The 21976-nt window shown below is 35.8% G+C and overlaps 1 protein-coding gene across 3 annotated transcripts in view; it reads left to right on the top strand.

Annotated features, from left to right (window-relative positions):
- Window positions 1-21591, top strand: part of DPYD (dihydropyrimidine dehydrogenase) — an 858879-nt gene extending 837288 nt beyond the window's left edge. For 2 of the 3 annotated variants that reach the window (XM_063624342.1, XM_063624341.1), the window contains 2 exons: window positions 14963-15103; window positions 18641-20036. In XM_063624342.1, the coding sequence (XP_063480412.1) occupies window positions 14963-15103; window positions 18641-18811 (312 nt within the window). In that variant the 3' untranslated portion in view covers window positions 18812-20036. Of the gene's footprint in view, window positions 1-14962; window positions 15104-18640; window positions 20037-20962 lie in introns of those variants that run through there. The other variant, XM_063624340.1, reaches the window with a different exon arrangement.
- The last annotated feature ends 385 nt before the right edge of the window (window positions 21592-21976 follow it).

The following is a 21976-nucleotide window of genomic DNA, read 5'->3' as shown; positions in this document are numbered from 1 at the left end:
AGCCTTTTTCGCCAATGCGTGGCTATGACTACTATATGATTTGGAGATATAGTGTGTCCGGAATTGGTTCTTGCCCGTGGGTTCATGGTCTCACTGACTTCGAGAATGAAGCCGTGGACCTTCGCGGTGAGTGTTACAGCTCTTAAAGGTGGCAAGGACCCAAAGAGTGAGCAGCAGCAAGATTTATTCTGAAGAGCAAAAGAACAAAGCTTCCACACCGTGGAAGGGGATCCCAGCAGGTTGCCACTGCTGGCTGGGGTGGCCAGCTTTTATTCCCTTATTGTCCCCTCCCATGTTCCATTTTTGTCCTATCAGAGTGCCCTTTTTTCAATCCTCCCTGTGATTGGCTACTTTTAGGATCCTGCTGATCGGTGCGTTTTACAGAGCGCTGATTTGTGCATTTTACAGAGTGCTGATTGGTGCGTTTTTACAGAGCACTGATTGGTGCATTTTACAATCCTAGTTACAGAGTGCTGATTGGTGCATTTTACAATCCTAGTTACAGAGTGCTGATTGGTGCATTTTACAATCCTAGTTACAGAGTGCTGATTGGTGCATTTTACAATCCTCTTGTAAGAAAAATTCTCCAAGTCCCCACTGGACCCAGGAAGTCCAGCTGTCTGTACCTCTCAATAGGAATTCTCCCAGCTTTCTCTCTCTTCTTAATCAATTTGAATTAAATGTAAGATCTCCATCTCTAGGCATCTTTTCCTTAGGTGTAAAAATTTCTAAAGGAAGATATTATTTATATTTGAAATAAAAGAAGTGCAATATGATTATGAAAGCATTCTTACCTTTTCTAGCCCTCAAATCTTTCAGAGATTATATATTAAATATTGATAACCTAGACAAAAAACAAAACAGAGCAAACAAAAAATCTACTGTGGTTGCATGAAAGCCTGTAGATCATTAATCAAAAAAAATCAAAGTCAGAATTAAATAAACTAAAGAATTGTGAAGTCTTGGATGTAGATAAAGATTTCTGAAGTATCAAAGAGAGATAAGGCATCTTATTAAAAATAGTGCAAGTTTATGTTCCTCTCCTAAGTTGTCTTACTTTAGAGGTTATCCAGAGTGAAATGTCCGTGGTGTTACATGTTACATAAGCCTCAAGACATTGTAGATACCATCTTACCAGCATCTTAGACCTTATCAGTGTCAACATCTTAATGGGCAGCTGTGGTAGATTTTCTCAGTGTCTGGTGGATTTTCCACTACCTCGGCCTTCTCCCCAGAATGTCCATACTCATTCCACCTGTTGTCATTTGTAGGCAGATGCTCTGCCCTGTCAAAAAACAAAATAGTAGCTGATAGTGGTGAGGTTTTGGGAGAAGGGAGCATTTCAGTTTTTATAAATGCAGTTATCTCTTTAGAAAATTAGAGATTAAATTTGTTATAACAAATAACTATTATAAATATAAAACTGTATTTATATTTATATTATATTATGAAACTGTGTGTGTATATATGTATATATACACACATATATACACATATACATACACACACAGAAGTTTTAATTTGTGTAATCATCTCTAGCAAAGGCTCATTTTGTGATTTTTGCCCTTTGTTTGCTTAGGTTAGCCTTTTCTACGTTAAGATTATATCAATATTTACCCCATCTAGTTGTTTTAGGATTTTAATGTTTGTATTTTATTTGTTTTGCTCTAAAGTATCATGTAGAGTTATAACTTTATTTTTTTCCAAATAGACAGTTGTTTCAAGACCTCAATATTTGCATTTTAAAGGGACCCCTTTCATCTCTCAAATTATGATTCAGTGACAAAAATGTACCATAAATTGCATCACTTACTTTAATATTCAAATTTTCAACCTCTCAAAATGTTCTAAAACTTTTCAAGGGCAAATCAAAAATGAATTAGACAAGGTTCTAGTAAGGATGGTCAATCTCTAGAAAAAAGTTTTATGCTGTAAGTATTTGTCCAATAATAAACAATTTTTAAGTCTTTATAAATGAAAACTTTTAATTAAATTCAAAATTCTGGGTTCTAAACTCCTTATTTAATTAATGCCAAAACTTAAGATACCCCTTTTACACTTCTAAAAAACAAAATTATTTATTGTCCTGTAGCTTTGATCCTTTACTTTGAAATATGTTTAATATGATTCCTTTTTCCTTCTGATATTAACCTCATGGAAGAGGTAGGGGAAGGTGGGCCTTGAGAAAATCACTGAGTTTAGAGAGCCACGTGTAGCCTCATATGATGGAAGCTGAGGAACAGGTTGGGGAAACGAGAAACGGATTGAAAGAATATGATGTTGGTGTCTGTATTCACCTCTCTGCTTCCTTCTCTCTGTATAATCTTCCTCTATGATAAATCTAAACATTTCCTACACAATGACTCAACTATTCTCCATCCCAGACATCTTTTCTATGCCTCAGACTTGCGTCAACATATCTTGGGTCACCTCCATCTGCATCGTCTGAACGAGGAACCCAATAGCCATCATACTTAGAACTAAACTGATGCCCATTCCTTCCAAACCTGCTCTTTCTCCTGAGTCCTCTGTCTCAATGAACCCCATCTTACCTAACTCAAAAAGCTGCAGTTCAGCCTGGATGTCATCTTATTACTCATCCTATTCACAAGCTAGTCAGCAATGACTATTGTTCTTATCTCTTACATCTCCCTCCTCTTACATTCTTTACATAACGCTGAGGCCTCAGTGTGTTCCTTACATATTCTTACCTGGAATTCTAAAACATTCTATTAACTGTCCAGCTTTCTTTTGTCCTCCTTATCTAATCCATTCTCCAACTATTATGAAGGAGTCTTTTAAAAATGTAGGACTGTTTTAGCCCTTGCTTAAAATTCCCCCATCATAACCGTAGTCCTAAGGTAAGCTCCTTAGCATAACCTTCAGACCCATCACATTTTAGCTTTTCCTGGCCCAAGAAGCAGCTTCAATGGAATGATAAAAAGTAGAATCCAGGAAGTGATAATTTGAGGAATGAATGAAGACTGAGAAAGTAACAACAAAGTGTGCAGAATACACTTTCAGTAACTTGAGAAAGGTCAGTAAGAAAGGGATAAGAAGAGGAATGGAGTAGAGGAAAAGATTGTTTTGTTTATATGAGAATGATCCAGGCTTGCATACGCTTGCATATATTTGGGAGAGAATAGCTGAAGCTGCCAGAAAGGGCATGATTAAGGAAACTACATCTTTGGCAAGCAGAGAGGGAAAGGAGTCTAAACAATATATTAAGATATCTTGCATAAGAGGAGAGACGTGTCATGAAGCTGAATTTGGACTTCCCAGTGTCATTTTAACAAGCAGACATATTTAAAGAAAGTGACCATAAAAATGTCTTCAGAAACTATTGCCCTCATTGAAATACAAAGCAAAGTTTGTAAAATTTTAACAGATTATATTTATGGTGAAAGAATTTCCTGAATTAGGCATGGGACTACTCTGTCACACTGCCTGGGTTCAAACTATGGCATTGCCACTTCATAGCTGCATGAACTTGCCTCAGCTAACTAATCTGTGAAATGGAAATAATAAAAGTATCTGCCTCATAGAGTTATAAATTAGATGATGTGTGAAGTGCTTTTAGCATGGTGCCTGCACCAAATATGTCCTAAATAAATGTTATTATTAGCTATAATATTTGAAATGAACAGTTTGAAAGAAATCCACGTTAAGATGACTATTCATTTCCATTTTGTCCAATAAAATGAACTGAAGAATGAAAATAGAAATACATAAAGCTCTGGAGGCCAACAAAGTTGGAAGTTTTGAAGAAGCCTATATATTTTTCAGGAAATCTTTATTGCATACCTACCATGAGATAAGCAATGCACTAGGAATTGAGCATCTGCAGGGCAATAAATAAAACATACACAGCTTCTGTCCTCATAAAGCATACAGAATATAGAAAGAGGCAGATATTAAAGAATCACACTAACAAGATACAATTATTTTTTGATATGAGCTACATAGAAAAAATACAAGATATATAGAATCTGTTTCATAGTGAGACCTAATTTAGATTGAAGGGACCAATGAAAGCCTCCTTGAGGAAGTGACATTTAAGAAGCCCTGTAGACTAAGTAGAGATTAGAAGGGAATGGGGAACTGAGAATATTTCAGGTATGCCATAATGTGGTCCCGGATTTGTTAATTGACTATGGTAATGGAAACAGATGAAATTAATAAAATCTTGTTAATTCCTCCTCCAAGAGTCAGTGATTCTCATTATATTAGGCATAGGTATAGTAAAGAGCTGATAATAAGAAGACTAACATGTCCAGCTTTTTTACGGTTCCACAGAGATAAAGAAAAATAAAAGATAATGAGTTAAGGTTTTGATGTTAGTGTTTTAGGTTTGAGGGAGGTTTGGGGTGTAGTATGAAAAACTTAGATTTGAGTGTATTGAAATTGAAATTATGGGCCTATGCTGGAGGATATAAAGGAGAAAGAGCTGACATTTCCAACTCCCACTGTGTTCCAGACCCAAGATAGAAGCTGCACATGTATTTTCTTATTTCTTACTTAACCTAATACTCTATGAAGGAGTAGAGAGTTCTGGAGGAACAAATGTGAAGAAGTGATCAAAGAAAGAGAAGGATAACCAAAATAAAATGATAGTGTGGAAGAAATCCGAAAAGGAAGTCTTAAGAATAGGCAAGTGTCCACAAGGTCAGAAAGCACCGATTGTTTTACCAATACTTTGTATTGTTTCATGTTGTCTCGCGTATGCACTCAATGAAATTCCACCTCTAGTTGACAACAGTTGTCAAATTCACCCATGTATTTTTCTTCATTCATCCAATAATCTTTAATGTGCAACCACTATGTTCCAGTACTATAGCAGTCATTGGCACGATCCAGTAGTGAAAATCCCAGCTCTCATGCAGCTCACAGTTTAGTAGGGAGAAACAGACAATGACAGATAAACAAATGAATACATAATATGTCAGATGGTGACAAGTGTAATGGAGAAAATAGAACAAGCTTAGGAGAATAAAAATTACTAGAGAGACTGGCCAGGGAACACCTGACTGTTTAATGGCATATGGGCAAACACCTAAAAAAGTGAGGGAATGAATGATGTGGGTATCCAGGGGAAGAACACTCCATTCAGAAGGAACAGAAAGTGCAAAGACCCTGAAACAGCAAAGTCCTTGGCAGGGAACCAGTAAGGCTTTTAGAAAGGAAGACTGATAGGATCTGGCTTATTTTTGCAAAGGATCTTTCTGGCTGCAGTGTTGATACAGTTTGCTAGAGGTGCGAAGGCAGAAACAAGGAGACCAGTTAGAAGCTATTGCAACAATCCAGGCAAGGGATTGGCAGGAGGGAAAATATATACTGGATGATGTCAGAAGGCCTCAACTCCATTGTTTTAAATGAAAAGATATGTGTGAAAGTATTATACACAGCATAGCTCTATTCAAATTCTAGGAGCCACAGTTATCATTTTTATACAAGTCCCTGCCCTTTTGCCCATTATTTCAGACCACATCTGGATGATGTGGCTGTGTGATTTTTCAGTCCACGTTGATATGAACGGCCACATTTCCTTTAAGAGTCATTTTCTCTCTGCATGTGCATCAGACGTTGCTTCTTGTCCTTTTATTGTGGTTTTTGTTGCTGGTTTTTAGCACACACCCAGGCACGCCATGTAATTGCTGCTACAAGATTACTTCAGTGTTTTCCCTAGAGTTTCTTCTTTCTTGAGATACCATTTTTCCTACTTCCCTTTTTCCTGGAGGACCTGGGTTATCTGTTTTCATGCTTAATATTTTTTCTGTCCACCCATCTGTTTATTTTAGCTTGTTTCTTCCCTCCTCTCTGCTGGCCTCTTTATAGATTCCTCTGTTCGATAGTTTAAACTCCATGACACTGCTTTGTTTATCCTCTCAGCTTCCACAGTACATTATTCCCCATCTGCTGTAGAAAGAACCCCAGTGTCCCACAAAGTTAACTAAGCCCCTCTTGTCTGAACAAGTTTTTCAGTCACGCATTCAAGTTTCTAATCTACCCCATCTTCCCTGGTTAGGAATGCAGCAATCATATTTCTAAGCAAGCCATGCTCAGTAGATCTCATCTTTTGTTCTTTTTTCCTTTCAAATGCCTTAATGACTTAATGGTCTATTTCTTCAGAGGTAGGCAGTTTCAATATCAGTCAATCAGCAAGTATGTATTTAGTATTTGCTATGTGACCAGCAGTGTGCTAAGGACTGCAGGAGATTCAAAAAAACAGACACGGCATAGTCCAAGGCTCAGGGATGTTTGCAATCTCGATGGAGATGTAGTGCTAACATATATTTATTATGCACTTGCTGCAATCCAGAAATTGTGCTAGAAACTAGGAATACAACGTGAATTTTAAAAAGAAAGACGTCTATCCTTATGGAGCTCATAGTCTAGCAAGGGAGAAAGACACATGTTAAAAATTATTTACAGTTCAATCAAATATGTACAAAATGCTCTGGGAAAACAGAGGAGTGAAAGGGATTAGTTCTGCCTCGGGTAATTGTGGAAAGCTTCACAGAGATGGTGATATTTAAAATGGAGTTTAATAAATTAGTGTTAATTAAGCAGAGAATTAATAATAAAAGCTAATATTTATTGAGTACTTATGAGGTTTCAAGCATCGCTACGTGCTTGCGAATTAGCTCATTTAATCCTCACAATAACCCTCTGTGCTATTATGGAGTAAGCAATTGATAAACAGAGAGGTTAAATAACTTTCCTAAGGTCACACAGCTAGGAAGATATCAAAGCCAAGATTTGATTCCAAAGGGTACCTCTAAAACTTGGGCCCTTAAGCACTGTCCTCTGCTGTCTCTCATGAAACATAGAAATAAGAAAGAAAAGGAAGGTGACATTTCAAGCAAATCAGTATGTTTGCAAAGCACAGTATTCAAACATACTTGTAATAACATGCAGCCATGGGACCTTAAATCCAATACACAATCCCTGGATCAAGCAGATAGTGACATCAAAATGGTAAACCCATTCTTTTGTTAAATTGGAATTCATAGAAAACACAGAACTGAGAAGCAATAATGAGGAAAATAACTGGGTTTTATAAATCAGTATTAATAACAGAATATAAAAAAGCAATGGGGTCAACTGACTAAACTGCTATGAATTTCATCTGAACATCAAGCATGGTTATGCCCAATGTTATCCAGGGACTAGAGAGTCCTTGAGAACCAGAAATCTTTGCTAGACAACGTACATCCTGATTCTCCCAGCCCCTTGAAAGTAAAAAAAATTAAAATTAAAATTAAAAATTAAAAAAAATGGCCTCAGAGGCCCTCTGTCCTACCCCTGGGAATGATCTGGGGCCCTGGGGACAGCCTGGCATCTGCATGATTTCGTTTTTATCAACACCACATCTTCATTTCCAATGCATAATAGCATAGCATTTACCATGCATATGGCCCATATTATAAAGCTACCAATTCTATAAGGGAAACAGAAAGAAAAAGATTCTGAGGAAGAAGAGGGTATCAAAAGAAGTACCGGAAGTCTGATGGGAAAGAATGAGATAAAAGAAGAAAAAGAAACCTGGCCTCCTGCAATGAGTATAAAGATTTCCTTCTAAAAGATGAACAAGGACCTTCTGAAGAAGCTCCTGACATATTCCACAGGTTCACCTGTGCTAGAGAAAAGAAACCAGACAATGCCTCCTACAGGAGGCAGTTTCGTTTCCTCGCTGAGAGAACTGAAGTGACAATGTGCACATTTGGCCCAGTTAAATGAGAAACGTGCTTTATTCCCAGGCAGCATATAACAGAGACTTGAGAGTCTGCCAAGACTTATAAAGTCCGCTGAATGCTTTCCACTTCTGTCGATATATAGGAGAATGAATTCTCATTCTCTTTATGAAGCCGGGAATGTATCTCTAAAGTCTTTGAATTTCTGGGTAGGAAAATGAATGGTTTAGGGGCACTAGTGATGTTTTCATCTCTTCTTCCTGCTGCTTCTAGTAAGAGATGGACTGCATCTCATAAGACTGGCAAGACAGTGTTGGCAGGACACCAGTCAGCCTGATCGAGTGCTTTATTATTTCAATTGAATTGTGAAAGGAAGGAGAAGAGTACTCAGATAAAACTGTAAGACCATATTAGATACCATGGAGCATAAACAGGAGGGAACAGAAAGAAAAATAGTGGAGGCCTTGCCCAGCAATTTCCAAAAGATACCAGAGAAATGGGCTGGGAACAAGGTTAATATTCTCACTTGTCCCTGTACCAACAAATAGCAGATGAAAATTATCAAACTGAACTTTAAAAACTGAAGAGAATTTGGTAAAATAATCCCTTAAGTCTTATGGGGATTTGTAGAAATGTGATTCCTGACCAGATTATGGCATGGAAAGATGTATCTTGTTTGGAATAAATAGGTCTGATGGAAGGGCTGGGGAGAAGCAGTATCTATCAAAAAATTATACACATGCATGGACATCCACGAACCTGAGGGTGGAGTATGGAGGAAGCAGCTGCAGGAGAGTGAAATGAAAGAAAAACAAATGTTACCCTGGGACTGCATCAGAGACCTTGTAACCAGATGGTTAATAGGGACGGCAAGACAGAGGGGCGACGAAAGCCTTTGCAGACTTCAGATGGAAATCCCACTCCACTAAAGGCAAAAACATCAGAAAAGTTATTGAATTGCCTTGTTGGAAATTTAATCTCACAAAAGAGAGAGAAGTAATGAGGGGACTTGCTGCTTTGGCTTATTTCTGGCTAAAAAAGTCTGTTTGAAGAAAATGGCAGCTAAAGGAATGTTGAAGGAAAGTAACCATTCCACGTTAACTTAGAGTTTATTAGGCCAACGAAAGGAAGTCTGAGCTTAGAAATGCAAGTATCCCACCTTTAGTAAACCTAATTTCAGGAAGTTCAGAGAAGACAATAGATATTATCTTACAGTCAGCAACTCTAACCTGAAAATGGATCAGGAAAAATGAGAAGCTGACAAGTACGAATTTGATTATATAATCACTAAGTTTCCTAAGAAGTAAGAAAAAGGTTATGCATTTAGATAACTCACTGTTTGGTGCTCATATGAGAAAAGACATATCACATTACCAATGATGAAAATAAAAGGGTGGCATCGAGATTTAAGGATGGATCAGAAGTGCTAAAGCCTCAAATGATCTGAGTTTGGAGAAAATATTAGGAAAAATAGAAACATTTTGTCTATTAATACTCACTATTTAGAGCAGGTGGTACACTGTTAAATTATAATTAGAGAGAACTGTTTCACTCCTATTATCTTTCTCGAATCCCATAAAGAATGTTATCAGAACTGAAAAGAGTAGAGAATATATTTGAGAGTTAAAACCTAAGATACCTAAGGATATTGTAAAATCACATTTACCTTCATTAAAAGAATTTAAATCCAAAGTGTCTTGCAAGACATTACCACTTTAAAGCCTGAGCTCATCCCAGATAGAAAAAATACAGTGATCAGGGCCACAGATAGGTACTGAACCAACTTTGCTCCCAGCCAATCCTTACTCATCTGACTCTCTCACTAATAATCTGCCTCTCACCCAACCCTCTCTCACTACTTTGGTTCCAAGAGTCTCACTTGCCTCTATTCCATCTCTTGATTTACTTGCTTCTCTCACCCTCGCTGGCCAATCTAATCCTTCATTTTCTGGATCATACTTTGTCTCTACCCTCTGCTCTCAGCATATTCAAGCCGAGTCCTTAGTTATTTGAGTTCTACGAAATTTAAACTTAAGATGTCCTTTTCTTACTGTACAGTACCCCTGTCTGCCTTCTGCTCAGAGGGCATATATAGAATATCCAGAATAAAGCGCCTGCTGTATTTTTAAGTGCTTTTCTAAGAGATCACTATACCACACTGATGAAAAATAAATGTTGCTCCAGGTTCTTTACCAAAGAAAAAGGTGGATGTTGTAGGGGAAGTAGGGAAAAGATGGAAACAAATAAAAAAGATTGAGATCTAACCCCAAAGGAATCCTACAAAGGTCATTCAGCTTTTGACTTGGGAGCGTTAGTAAAGGAAGAAGTTAAAAATCAGCATAAATTCAGTAAGAGCAAACCAAATTATCTCATTTTCTGTTTTGAAAGATGTATTAGGCAAGAAGTGAATATACCATAAAAAGATATGACATTGATAATGGTACAGATAAGGAAATAGTTAAATGATTAAATAGCTGCATCCAAATAATTTAAATATTGAATGTTTTTAGGTTAGAAGTCATAGTGACTGCCCACAGCGTGCTGTCCTGGGTCCTGGTTTTTGAAGGACACTTATTTGCAGAAATTGTACAAAGTGCAGACCGTCTTGACCTACAATGTTTTATCTTATGTTTTTTTTAACTTTACAATGGTTCATCTTATGAAATTACAATGGTTCATCTTATGATTTTTCTTTTTACTTTACAATAGTGTGACTTACAATGGTTCATCTTATGACTTTTTTTTACTTTAAGATAGGGCGAGAGCCATAGGCATGCAGTGGAAAGTGATATGATACATGCTAATCAAATATGAAGACTTGAAGCTAGAAAGAACAACTAACATGCTAGATAATCACAATTTGAAAATACTTCCATCAGCTATTAAAAATAGGCCAAAACTAATAAATTAATATTAGTCGTAATAAATTCAGAATGAAACATCAGGGATAGAATCAGGGCTGTCTAGTTCCTCACTCTTTGGCCTTAAACTTTATATCAAACAGAAACATTGACTGGTCTATTAAAAAAAAAAAAAACTTGGCCAGGCGCCGTGGCTCACACCTGTAATCCCAGCACTTTGGGAGGCCAAGGCGGGTGGACACAAGGTCAAGAGTTTGAGACCAGTCTGGCCAATATGGTGAAACCCGGCTCTACTAAAAATACAAAAATTAGCCAGGCGTGGTGGCGGGTGCCTGTAGCCCCAGCTACTTGGGAGGCTGAGGGAGGAGAATCGCTTGAACCCAGGAGGCAGAGCTTGCAGTGAGCCGAGATTGCACCACTGCACTCCAGCCTGGGCAACAGAGCGAGACTCAGTCTCAAACAAAACAAAACAAAACAACAACAACTTTTAATTATCTCAAACAAGTAATAAATTGATAATAATGGGAACTTGGAATTCTGTAGTATTTTGCAACATCAATTCCTTGAACACCTACATTAAAATTAAATGTTATCATCTACAATTTAAAAGATTTAACATTGCTTTCTCCACATACATATCTACATATAAACATTTCCACTAATCAGGGATGGCTACACCATACTGCTGAACCTTTGTACAACCAAATGGGTGTAATAATGAATTGGAATAATGAATATGGGTTCCTTGATCTCCACAGACGTGTGTATAAGAGGGACTGGAGACTATCCAGCATAGTCCCTTCTTCTTTCCTAACCAAATGTGAGGATGTGATCTTTCTTCCTCTTTCTCTCTCTTTCTCACCTTTTCCCCTTTTCGTCCCTTCCTTGCCCTCTCTCCTCCATATCCCCTTTCTTAAAAATTTTTTTTGATGGCCTATGGTATTATATCTATTATGTGGAACTGATGACAACAGATACCTTTTGAGTCCTTAATATATTTCAGGCCAGTGCCATATGTTTTACACATTTTCTCACTTAAACTTCATGCATTTAATAGTTGATGATATGACTGAGATTTAAAGTATACAGTTAAGTAAATGATGAAGCAGGGACTGAGAACCAGTGTTGCCTGACTTTAAATATGTGACTTACCGGTTTTATGCATCTTTCAGCCAACTCCAGATTCCAGGACATCTACTCAAGGGTATTCATAAGCTGGTAGGCTTTGGGATTAAAACAAATGTCCACATTCTTAGCCACATGGAATAATTTTTTTTGCTACTCTTTCCCAAAATGGTTTAAAATAGTTGTCATTCTTTTATCCTCTTCCAGATGAAGAAATAAATATAATTTTCTTAAAAAATTGTAATTAATAAGGCATGAATTGTTAACATCATGTGCTAATAATCTAGAGGCTCCACGTTGGTTTCACATTAAACCATGATGTTTTAATAAATGACAAAAGCAAATCTCCAATATAGAGAAAAAGGCATATTTAATGTACACAGAATGTGGACTTGCTCCACATAAAATTTCTAAGGCATATACAACGTTTCTTTTGAAGAAGGCTTATACACTTGTTAACTGCCTAGGGAGTTTCCTGTATAATCATCTTTTGAATATTTATTGATGATTTTAGTCATCATGATCTGATTCAATGAAACAACTCTTTGGGTTGATTTATTTACTAGGTTTAAAAAATTATTTTCTATCACATATAAATGGCCTTTTACAGCCAGATAGTGACCTCTTGAATTTGTTATTTTAAAATAGTACTGGGAAATATTACACATATCCAGATACTTTGACTATGATTATTTTGTATTTAAAATACTTATATCAATAAAAACGTTCAGTAAAATAGCTATTACTTCATCCCACTATGAGCCTACTACCATATTTTATGTTTAGTGTATAGATATATAAAATTTATATTTATTTTAACAAATATTTGCGTACCCATTGTGTTTCAATGATCTCCAGAAACAGGATACACCACATGAGATACACAGATGAATAAAAGCTTACTAAGAGACCACAACATAGGAAGCTAAATGTAGAAAATATCCATAACATGAATTAGAATTGGCTAAATAGAGACTAACAAATGAGTCAGCATAGCAGAGTGCTGATGATCGTGGTATTTAAAGTCAGGCAACACTGGTTCTCAGTCCCTGCTTCATCATTTACTTAATTGTATACTTTAAATCTCAGTCACATCATCAACTATTAAATGCATGAGGTTTAAGTGAGAAAATGTGTAAAACATATGGCACTGGCCTGAAATATATTAAGGACTCAAAAGGTATCTGTTGTCATTAGTTCCACATAATAGATATAATACCATAGGCCATCAAAAAAATTTTTAAGAAAGAGGATATGGAGGACAGAGGGCAAGGAAGGGACGAAAAGGGGAAAAGGTGAGAAAGAGAGAGAAAGAGGAAAAAAGATCACATCCTCACATTTGGTTAGGAAAGAAGAAGGAAGGATTAAGGAAATCTTCATGAAGTCATGAAGTAGTGGCGTTCGAGATGTCTTTGAAGGATGCTTGGGATTTGCAAAGTGGAGTTAGGAATGAAAGGTATTTTAGACAGAGGACTTAACCTAATGTTAGACCTCAGATGGGTCAGTTGAAAAATGTGTCCTCCAGTGTAGCTGAAGTGCATGGTGTTTGAAACTGAGAAATAAGATAGAAAAAGACATGTTTGCAGAAAGCCTTAAATGCCAGCATGGTAAGCCTGTGCCTAATTCAACAGATTTTTGAATAAGGTAGTGAGAAATTTAGTCTGTGTCTTATATCCTAGATTAAGATGGCAGCATTGCACAGGGTAGAGTGGGAAAGGAAGAATGTGAGGATGAAACTTATCAAGTAGTCTCTTACAATTGCATTAAACATAATGAGAAATTCATTAATAACGTTTAAAAATGGCAGTAAACATGGAAGGGATTCAAAAGATATTGCACATCCAGAACCCAGACTTGGCAACAGATAGGAGATATTGGAGCAAGTTATGCAGTGAAATATAACTATGAAATTCCAAGACTCCATGATTGGAAAAATCCTAATGCTATTCACAAAACTAAAGAAATACAAAGGAATACCCAGTTCGCGTTGTTGATGATAAGTTCAGTGAGTAGAGAATTTGAAGTACCAATCTCTAATGACAGTGCTCATTATGCAGCTGATAAATGTAGATCTTGAGTTTATGGGAGCATTTCAAAATGGAAATACTGATTTGGATGTCAAGTGCCCACCTACAAACAGACTGCAGTGTAGTTGAAATTACAACTTCAACACATTATAAAGAAAATAGGGAAGACAATATTGGAAGTTTTCTAGCGTCTTATCACTTGAGAGATACACAAAGGAACTGTATAAAAATGTAAACTTTGTCTCAGTTTGAAATTCCATGATAATGAGTATATTATAATTTAGAGATCAAAGAAAAAAAAGTAAAGAAGAGTAAGCAAGATTATAAAAAGGGCAGAAAATGCAATACCAAAGAGAATATGGAAAGATGATGTTAAGTAAGAGTCAAACCTTGAACATGGACCTTGAATTCAAACAAGACTCTCATGTTAATAGTTAAAAACAAAAGCAAAAATATTGACAGCATGCTAATTTGACATTGCTACTTTCTTTTGTTTTGTTGTATGAAGCAAAATGTTTCTTATTGTTGATGAAACATAGTCTGTGCTTCACATATTAAGCACACTCCCAATTAGTATGAAGAACAAAGCAATGTGTAATCACATGAAAGATCTTCAATGGTGAAAGAAGAAAATTCTAGTTCTTCAAAAGTAAAAGAGCATCTAACTTAATTATTGGATCAACCTAATCAATTAACATAAATTAGAATTTTTAAATAATGTTACATACTCTTCAAGACATGACAGGTGAGTATTCTATCACAGCACTTTTTAAATTAAAATCTAAAATCCTCATACAATGAAATAAATGCATAACATTCACACTCGTATTCCCTTCATTATGAGCAATCTAAACTTTTCTAGCATAGTGTATTACCCTTTCTCACTTTGCATTACTTTTGGTCCTTCAAGGCCCAAAAATGAGGAAAAGTAAGCCATGACAACTTAAACAGGTGTCATTTATTCTTTCTGTCCACAGAAATGCTGTTTTCAATTATCCAGTCGAAAACCTATTGAATGCAGTTAATTAGGTCCCGTATTTCTAAGCTAGGCATGCATATTGCCCATCTTTCAGAAGACAAACATCTAAGCTATAATTATCATAAAAAGCTTATCTATGAGAATTATGCTATCCAAAGTGTCCCAAGTTAATATAATGCAACATTGTATAAAAACAGGAAAATGCTGAATGATATTAATTATTACATGAAAATATTTTAAAATGAGCTTGCTAAGTAATTCAGTGGCTATTTTTAGGATGTAATAGGAAAAGCACTGCAGTACCTTGGAACATTTGGTGAATTGAGCAGCGTAGAGCAAGTTGTGGCTATGATCGATGAAGAAATGTGTATCAACTGTGGTAAATGCTACATGACCTGTAATGATTCCGGCTACCAGGTAAGAATCCTGCTGGAATTAGAATGCTATGAGACATGTTTCTTCTGGGTTTTGTGGCAGAAAGCATTTTCTGTTGCTAAGTGTGAAATTTAAACCGGTGGTGCCAAATATTGCTCTTCTGCAACAGTACATCTTTCTCTCCTGTCACCCTTGTAATATGGTCTTTTTTAAAAGGAAACTTGTAACTTTTACTAACTATGTCAGCATTTAATGCACAGAATTATTTTTAATACCATTTCATCACCCACAACATTAGAGAGAAAAATCCAACTGAAAAGAGAAATGCACACAAAATTATAAATACTAGGAAAGCATTACGCTTTAATACAGAGGAAAGGGAAAAGAACTACCATTTATGGCCATTACTCCGAAAGCCTATGATTCCTTCTGCCAAAAGAGAGTTCTCTTCCATTCAGTATTGATTAGGCTTTTACTATGGTCAGAAGGAAGCACTTTCCCACCAACGAGTTGTATAGGTTGGTCCCAGGAATTCTTCTGAAGCTGGAAAAGCCTAAGAGATGCATTCTTCCCTCATGAAGTGAGCCATAGCTACTTTCCAGCTCTTCAGTCCTCAGCAGAGTGTCTAGCATGCAGGAAAAAAAAAAGAAAAGAGAAGAAAAAGAAAAAGAAAGAAAAATTGGGGATTTGACTCCTTGTGGACTATTCTCTTGAAAACACATTCTGTGAATTTCTCTTTGGTTTATAATTTGCTTCCTCATTTACTTCTTATATATTTATAACCTGCTGTTTTTTAAAGAGTTTGGCACAACTGTGACTTTTAACTGGTTGAATTTTAGAAATGAATGAAAAATGATCGTAACAATACGTTTAAACATAAGTTTCTTCTCAAAAGCCTGATTTATTGTGAAAGTAAAAGAATTTCTTAAGATGTAGAGTTTTCAGAAAGCAAATTTTAAAGTTTTGGAAAACTACTAAACTATTAAAAATTGCTAAAAACTATACAATATTATTTTCATTATATTTTTCAAGCTATAAGTAAAAAAAGATCTTTTTAAGAAATGATCAATGGAACGTTCTAAATTCATAATAAAATGTCCCCATTTTTAAAAAGAGAAGTTTATGTACCTTATTCAACCTAGGGGCAGATCCCATACTGCTCATGGTGGGATTTTGCATATTCTTATGGCAGACATATTTTAATTTAAAAAAAACTATTAATTTTTCTTCCTAGTTTCACAGTTCTACACCAAATTTTTACTCAGTTCATCACTTTTTTCTAGCTAAAAGGTGTCTTAACAGTTATTTTTATAAAGTGCTAGCCATATCACATTTACTTTCATGTCATCTTTCAAATTAACCAATCAGAGATCAATCAGGAAGTCCCATAACTATCAGAGCATCAGCTTTCTAATATCTTAAATCTTAGAACTTATGGCTCCCACCGTGGAATTCTAGACTTGGAGCAACTTTAGAAAAATCTTCTTAGTAATGAGAAAGAAAATCACAAGTATGCATTTTAAAAGACTTAGAAAGTTCTTTGATTCTTCTGTCTCAGAAGATAAAAATAGAAAATCAAAATTTTTAATTGAACATATAGTTTTATATCTTTGCAGATTTTCAAAGTATATTGCTAAGCATTAATTTTTATCAGTTACTTCATTGTTTCCATTTATATAAAAGGGTACATAAGGAAGAGAAATCGTTTTTACTCATCCAAACAGCACCTTAAAATGTTGTTTTACGAAACATAGCACCAATTTGTGTGGACAAATACTCTTACGACTTGCTATAGCTATAGTTCTTGTTCAAATATATGTTTATTCTTTTTTCTTTTTTTAATTTTATTATTATAATACTTTAAGTTTTAGGGTATATGTGCACAACGTGCAGGTTTGTTACATATGTATATATATGCCACGTTGGTGTGCTGCACCCATTAACTCGTCATTTAAAAAAAAAAAGAAAAGAAATTAAAAAAATAAATTAGACATAGTAAGGGATAACAACAATAACTAATAATAAAATGGAACAATTATAACAATGTAAAAAAACATGTTTATTTCCTTAAAGATCAGACTTTTAAAAAATATTAAGCAACTATCATGATTTACTCTGAAAATATTATTTTCTTTTATATGTGCATAAAAGAGGAAAAAATATAGTTGCATGTGGCTTCATGTGGAGGAGGGAATTTTTTAAACAACTATATATATACACACACATATACACATAGATATATATATACACATATATGTACACGTATGTGTGTATATATGTGCGTGTGTATATATGTATGTATATATATGTGTGTGTATATGTATATATATGTGTGTATATATGTATGTATATATATACACACGCACATATGTAATTGAATTATAACATTGGTATGAGACAGGAAAAAAATCAGAATAATGCAATTCCTTGAAAATGTAAGATTTGTAGAGCTGGCCTCAAGGGGTACCATGGGGGTGGAGAGACACTTAATGTCCCTTATAATTTCCTCAGCCCCGACTTAGTCACTGCAAAGTAGTACACAGTCTGAGTAAAACTTGAATTTTTTTTGCTAGTGAGACTGCCAGGCAAGTTTCCTAAACCCGCTCTGACACCATGATCCACCCCTACATAGCTGCCCTGAAATCCCTCCTGGATAGAAATCCTGTAACTTCCGCTGAGGTCTTACATATCATTTTTCATTACTGAAATGTTTCTCTTTAACGGGAAAATAATCATCATACCTTTTTTAAAAGAAAAACTCAATCCTGAATTTCACACTAGGTATTTTTAATTGCTTATTCTACATTGCTTCATGGAAAGAAAAAGAGAGGAAGGGAAGGAAGAAGGGAGGGAGGGAATAGAGGAAGATGGGGGAAGGAAAATTGTAAACTTTCTCAAAATCCTAAGCGGTTTCAGAGCTGGAGTCCTGGCTGTGGTAATCTGGGCTCAGTAGTGTCAGGGCCGGGACTGGACACCAGTTTTCCTGGCTCTCCATTCAGTGTTTTTTCCCCTTCATGGCGGACAATGACTAGAGTCAGCTTGGAAATCTTCAAAACTCAAAGCTGACTGTTAAGCTAATTTTTTTCTTCTGCTTTCTTCTAAAAACTACATGCATTATTTGAAATCCAAACAAATGTATTCGTTGCCTCAGAATCTGACAGTAACACTTTTCCACTGTCAAGAACACAGAGTGTGAAGAGGAAAAGGAGGACGTGTGAAAGTCCCCCAAAATCCACAGGTAGAAGACGCCCCATCCTGGTAGAACTGGAAAGACCCGAACTCTGCTTAGAACAAAGAAAACTAGAGAGTGACTATGTTATGACATATTTTCCTCACACAATGAAGAAAAATGCCCCTAAGGAATTTTAAACATTGTGTTTTTAATTTAAAAGGATTTCTTTTCTCGCTCTTTTTTTCCTCCTCTGTCAGCTCAACTGTTGCTATAGTTGCACCACAGAGCTGGACGTAGTTGTCTCATAGTGCAGCTCCTCTGCAGCAGAGAAAAATGTTGACGCTAAAATGGGGACATTCTTGACCTTTGTGGTCAGTGACATCAATACCCTCTGTTTCTGTTTGCAGGCTATACAGTTTGATCCAGAAACCCACCTGCCCACCGTAACCGACACTTGTACAGGCTGTACTCTGTGTCTCAGTGTCTGCCCTGTTGTCGACTGCATCAAAATGGTTTCCAGGACAACACCTTATGAACCAAAGAGAGGCATACCCTTATCTGTGAATCCGGTGTGTTAAGGTGATTTGTGAAACAGTTGCTGTGAACTTTCATGTCACCTACATTTGCTGATCTTTTAAAATCATGATCCTTGTGTTCAGCTCTTTCCAAATTAAAACAAATATATATTTTCTAAATAAAAATATGTAATTTCAAAATACATTTGTAAATGTAAAAAATGTCTCATGTCAATGACCATTCAATTAATGGTCGTAAAATAGAATAATTCTTTTCTGAGGATAGTAGTTAAATAACTGTGTGGCAGTTAATTGGATGTTCACTGCCAGTTGTCTTATGTGAAAAATTAACTTTTTTGTGGCAATTAGTGTGACAATTTCCAAATTGCCCTATGCTGTGCTCCATATTTGATTTCTAATTGTAAGTGAAGTTGAAACAAAGTACACTTTAACGTACAAGAAAATGTATCCAAGGAAACATTTTATCATTAAAAATTACCTTTAATTTTAATGCTGTTTCTAAGAAAATGTAATTACCTCCATAAAGTACAAATGAAGAAAGTCCAAAAGTTATTTGCTATGACAGGAAAAGAAAGCCTAAAATTGAGTTTGTAGAACTTTATTAAGTAAAATCCCCTTCGCTGAAATTGCTTCTTTTTGGTGTTAGATAGAGGATAGTGAGAATATTTACTAACTAACTACCATTCACTACTCATGCGTGAGATGGTTGTCCAAACTCATCCTCTTTTAATGGCATTTCTCTTTAAACTATGTTCCTAACAAAATGAGATGATAGGATAGAGCCTGGTTACCACTCTTTTGCTGTGCACATACCTGCTCTGACTGGTTTTAATAGTCACCTTTGTGATTACAGCAACTAATGTTTGAACAAAGCCCAAAGTATGCAATGCTTCATTATTCAAGAATGAAAAATATGATGTTGATAATATATATTAAACGTGCCAAATCAGTTTGACTACTCTCTGTTTTAGTGTTTATGTTTAAAAGAAATATATTTTTTGTTATTATTAGATAATATTTTTGTATTTCTCTATTTTCATAATCAGTAAATAGTGTCATATAAATTCATTTATCTCCTCTTCATGGCATACTTCAATATGAATCTATAAGTAGTAAATAAGAAAGTAACAATCTATGGCTTATTTCTATGACAAATTCAAGAGCTAGAAAAATAAAATGTTTGATTATGCACTTTTAGAAATGCATATTTGCCACAAAACCTGTATGATTGAATAATATCAAATAAAATATCATAAAGCCTTTTAAATATGGTATTTTGCTGCCTCATTTGCAAATGTAATTTCATATAAACCATTTAGATTTTGAAATAGAGCAGTTTTTGGTTAGTCCTATAGAGCATTCCATCCAGATATAAAACTCATGTTAGTTTAAGTAAAATGAGGGTGATGATAGTACAGTTACTCAAATGTTTCACTTCCTGTCCTTCTTACCCATCTTTACCTACTGAATTAGATTCCATTCTGCCAAAAGGCATCTTTTACTGGGAACAGGCCAGGATTCTTGCAATGGCCAATGGGCAGGGACAAATGGAAAGTGGCAGCCTGCCTGCCTGCCTGAAAGTGCCAGTCTCACTGTAGGAAGTACACATCTCACTTAATATTACTGCTTAGATAGTTATGTGATATTATTGACTCATGTAAATGGACTCTCTTTGCATTCTTGTCATGGTGAGGGATTTTAACTTTTGGAGTTGGTAACACTTAGAAAACAGTTCCAGTAATCTAGAAAAGAGATTTACCAGGGCTATGTGGATGCCATCATAATGTCTTCCCCCTTACCTGAATCTGATGAGAGTTTTTCACTCTGGGAGTTTAGTAGGCTTCTTGGAATATTATGAAAGATATCCCATGTATGTACACACCTGAGTCCTCTTCAAGATACTGAATGCCAAATGCCAGGCAGAAATTTCCTTGATTGTGATTAAAGAAATAATCATGACCTTTGCATTTTTTTCTGAGAAAGAGAGGGCAAAATACTTTAGCTGTTTCTGTAACTACTTTGGGGAACTACAAGTGACCAGGGTTAGGCCATGGCAATCCATGATTTTATACTAGTTTCTTCCTTACACACATTTCTTTCTGTTTTATTCACTTTCTACTTCATACCAAGAAGTTTTTCTTATCCTTGTTGTGTGTAGAAAACATAACTCAATTTTACATGTGTTATTTACAGAGAGACTCAGAATAAGGAAGAATGAAAACCACATTATTCCCATCCAGCAAGACACCAGGAGCCATTGACCCTAACACACACATTCTCATGGCGCCTTACCTCCAGACATGATTGGGGACATAAGACCAGACGAGATACTGTGGTTAGTAAGCACTTCCTAACGAATGTCTGAGAAGCTGTACTAAATGTTCTACATATATGATAGTTAATTGTATGTGTCAGCTTGGCTGGGCCACAGTACCCAGACACTTAGTCAAGCATTATTCTCACATGTTTCTGTGAGGGTGTGTGTTTTGGGGTTAGATTTACGTTAAAATTAGCAGACTCTGAGTAAAGCACATTGCCCTCCATAATGTGGGTGGGCCTCATCCAACCAGTGGAAGGCCTGGCTAGAACGAAGGCTGACTTCCCTTGAGCAGGAAGGAATTCTCCAGCAGACTGCCTTCAGCCTTCATCTACATCATTGGCTCTTTCTGGTTGTACATCAGACAGCCTTTGAACTTGAACTATAGCTCTTTTCTGAGAGGCCAGCTTGCAGGCCTCCCCTATCAAAGTTGGGACTCATCAAGCTTCCACAATTATGTGTGTTCATTCCTTAAAATAATAAATAAATTTTTTAACGAAATAAATTAAGTGTATCAGTTATGTTTCTCTGGACAATCATGACTAATACAACATATATTATTACATTTGAATGTTATAAGGATCACAGGTAAGTGCTATATTTTTTTCCATTTAAAAATGAAGACATAGGTGCTTAAAGAGTCTAACTAACTTGTTCCAGGTCATATAACTGTTGAGATATGTTTGTAGGTGCCCTTGGTTATGTCTAATATGCTACATGCCTTCATCCTTTTGTTCAACCATTTATTCATTCAACAAATATTTATGAAGCAGCTATTATACAATGAACCAAGCACTGGACTAAGGGCTGAGGGTATGAACTCAAATGATGAATGCTTCTTGTCTTAATCTGTTAGGGCTGCTATAACAAATTACCATAAACTATGTAGC

This window comes from Symphalangus syndactylus, chromosome 12 (assembly GCF_028878055.3).
Source record: "Symphalangus syndactylus isolate Jambi chromosome 12, NHGRI_mSymSyn1-v2.1_pri, whole genome shotgun sequence".
Classification (NCBI taxonomy): Eukaryota; Metazoa; Chordata; class Mammalia; order Primates; family Hylobatidae; genus Symphalangus; species Symphalangus syndactylus.
The sequence above is the reverse complement of the archived record's forward strand: the minus strand, read 5'-3'. Positions and strand labels throughout refer to the sequence as shown.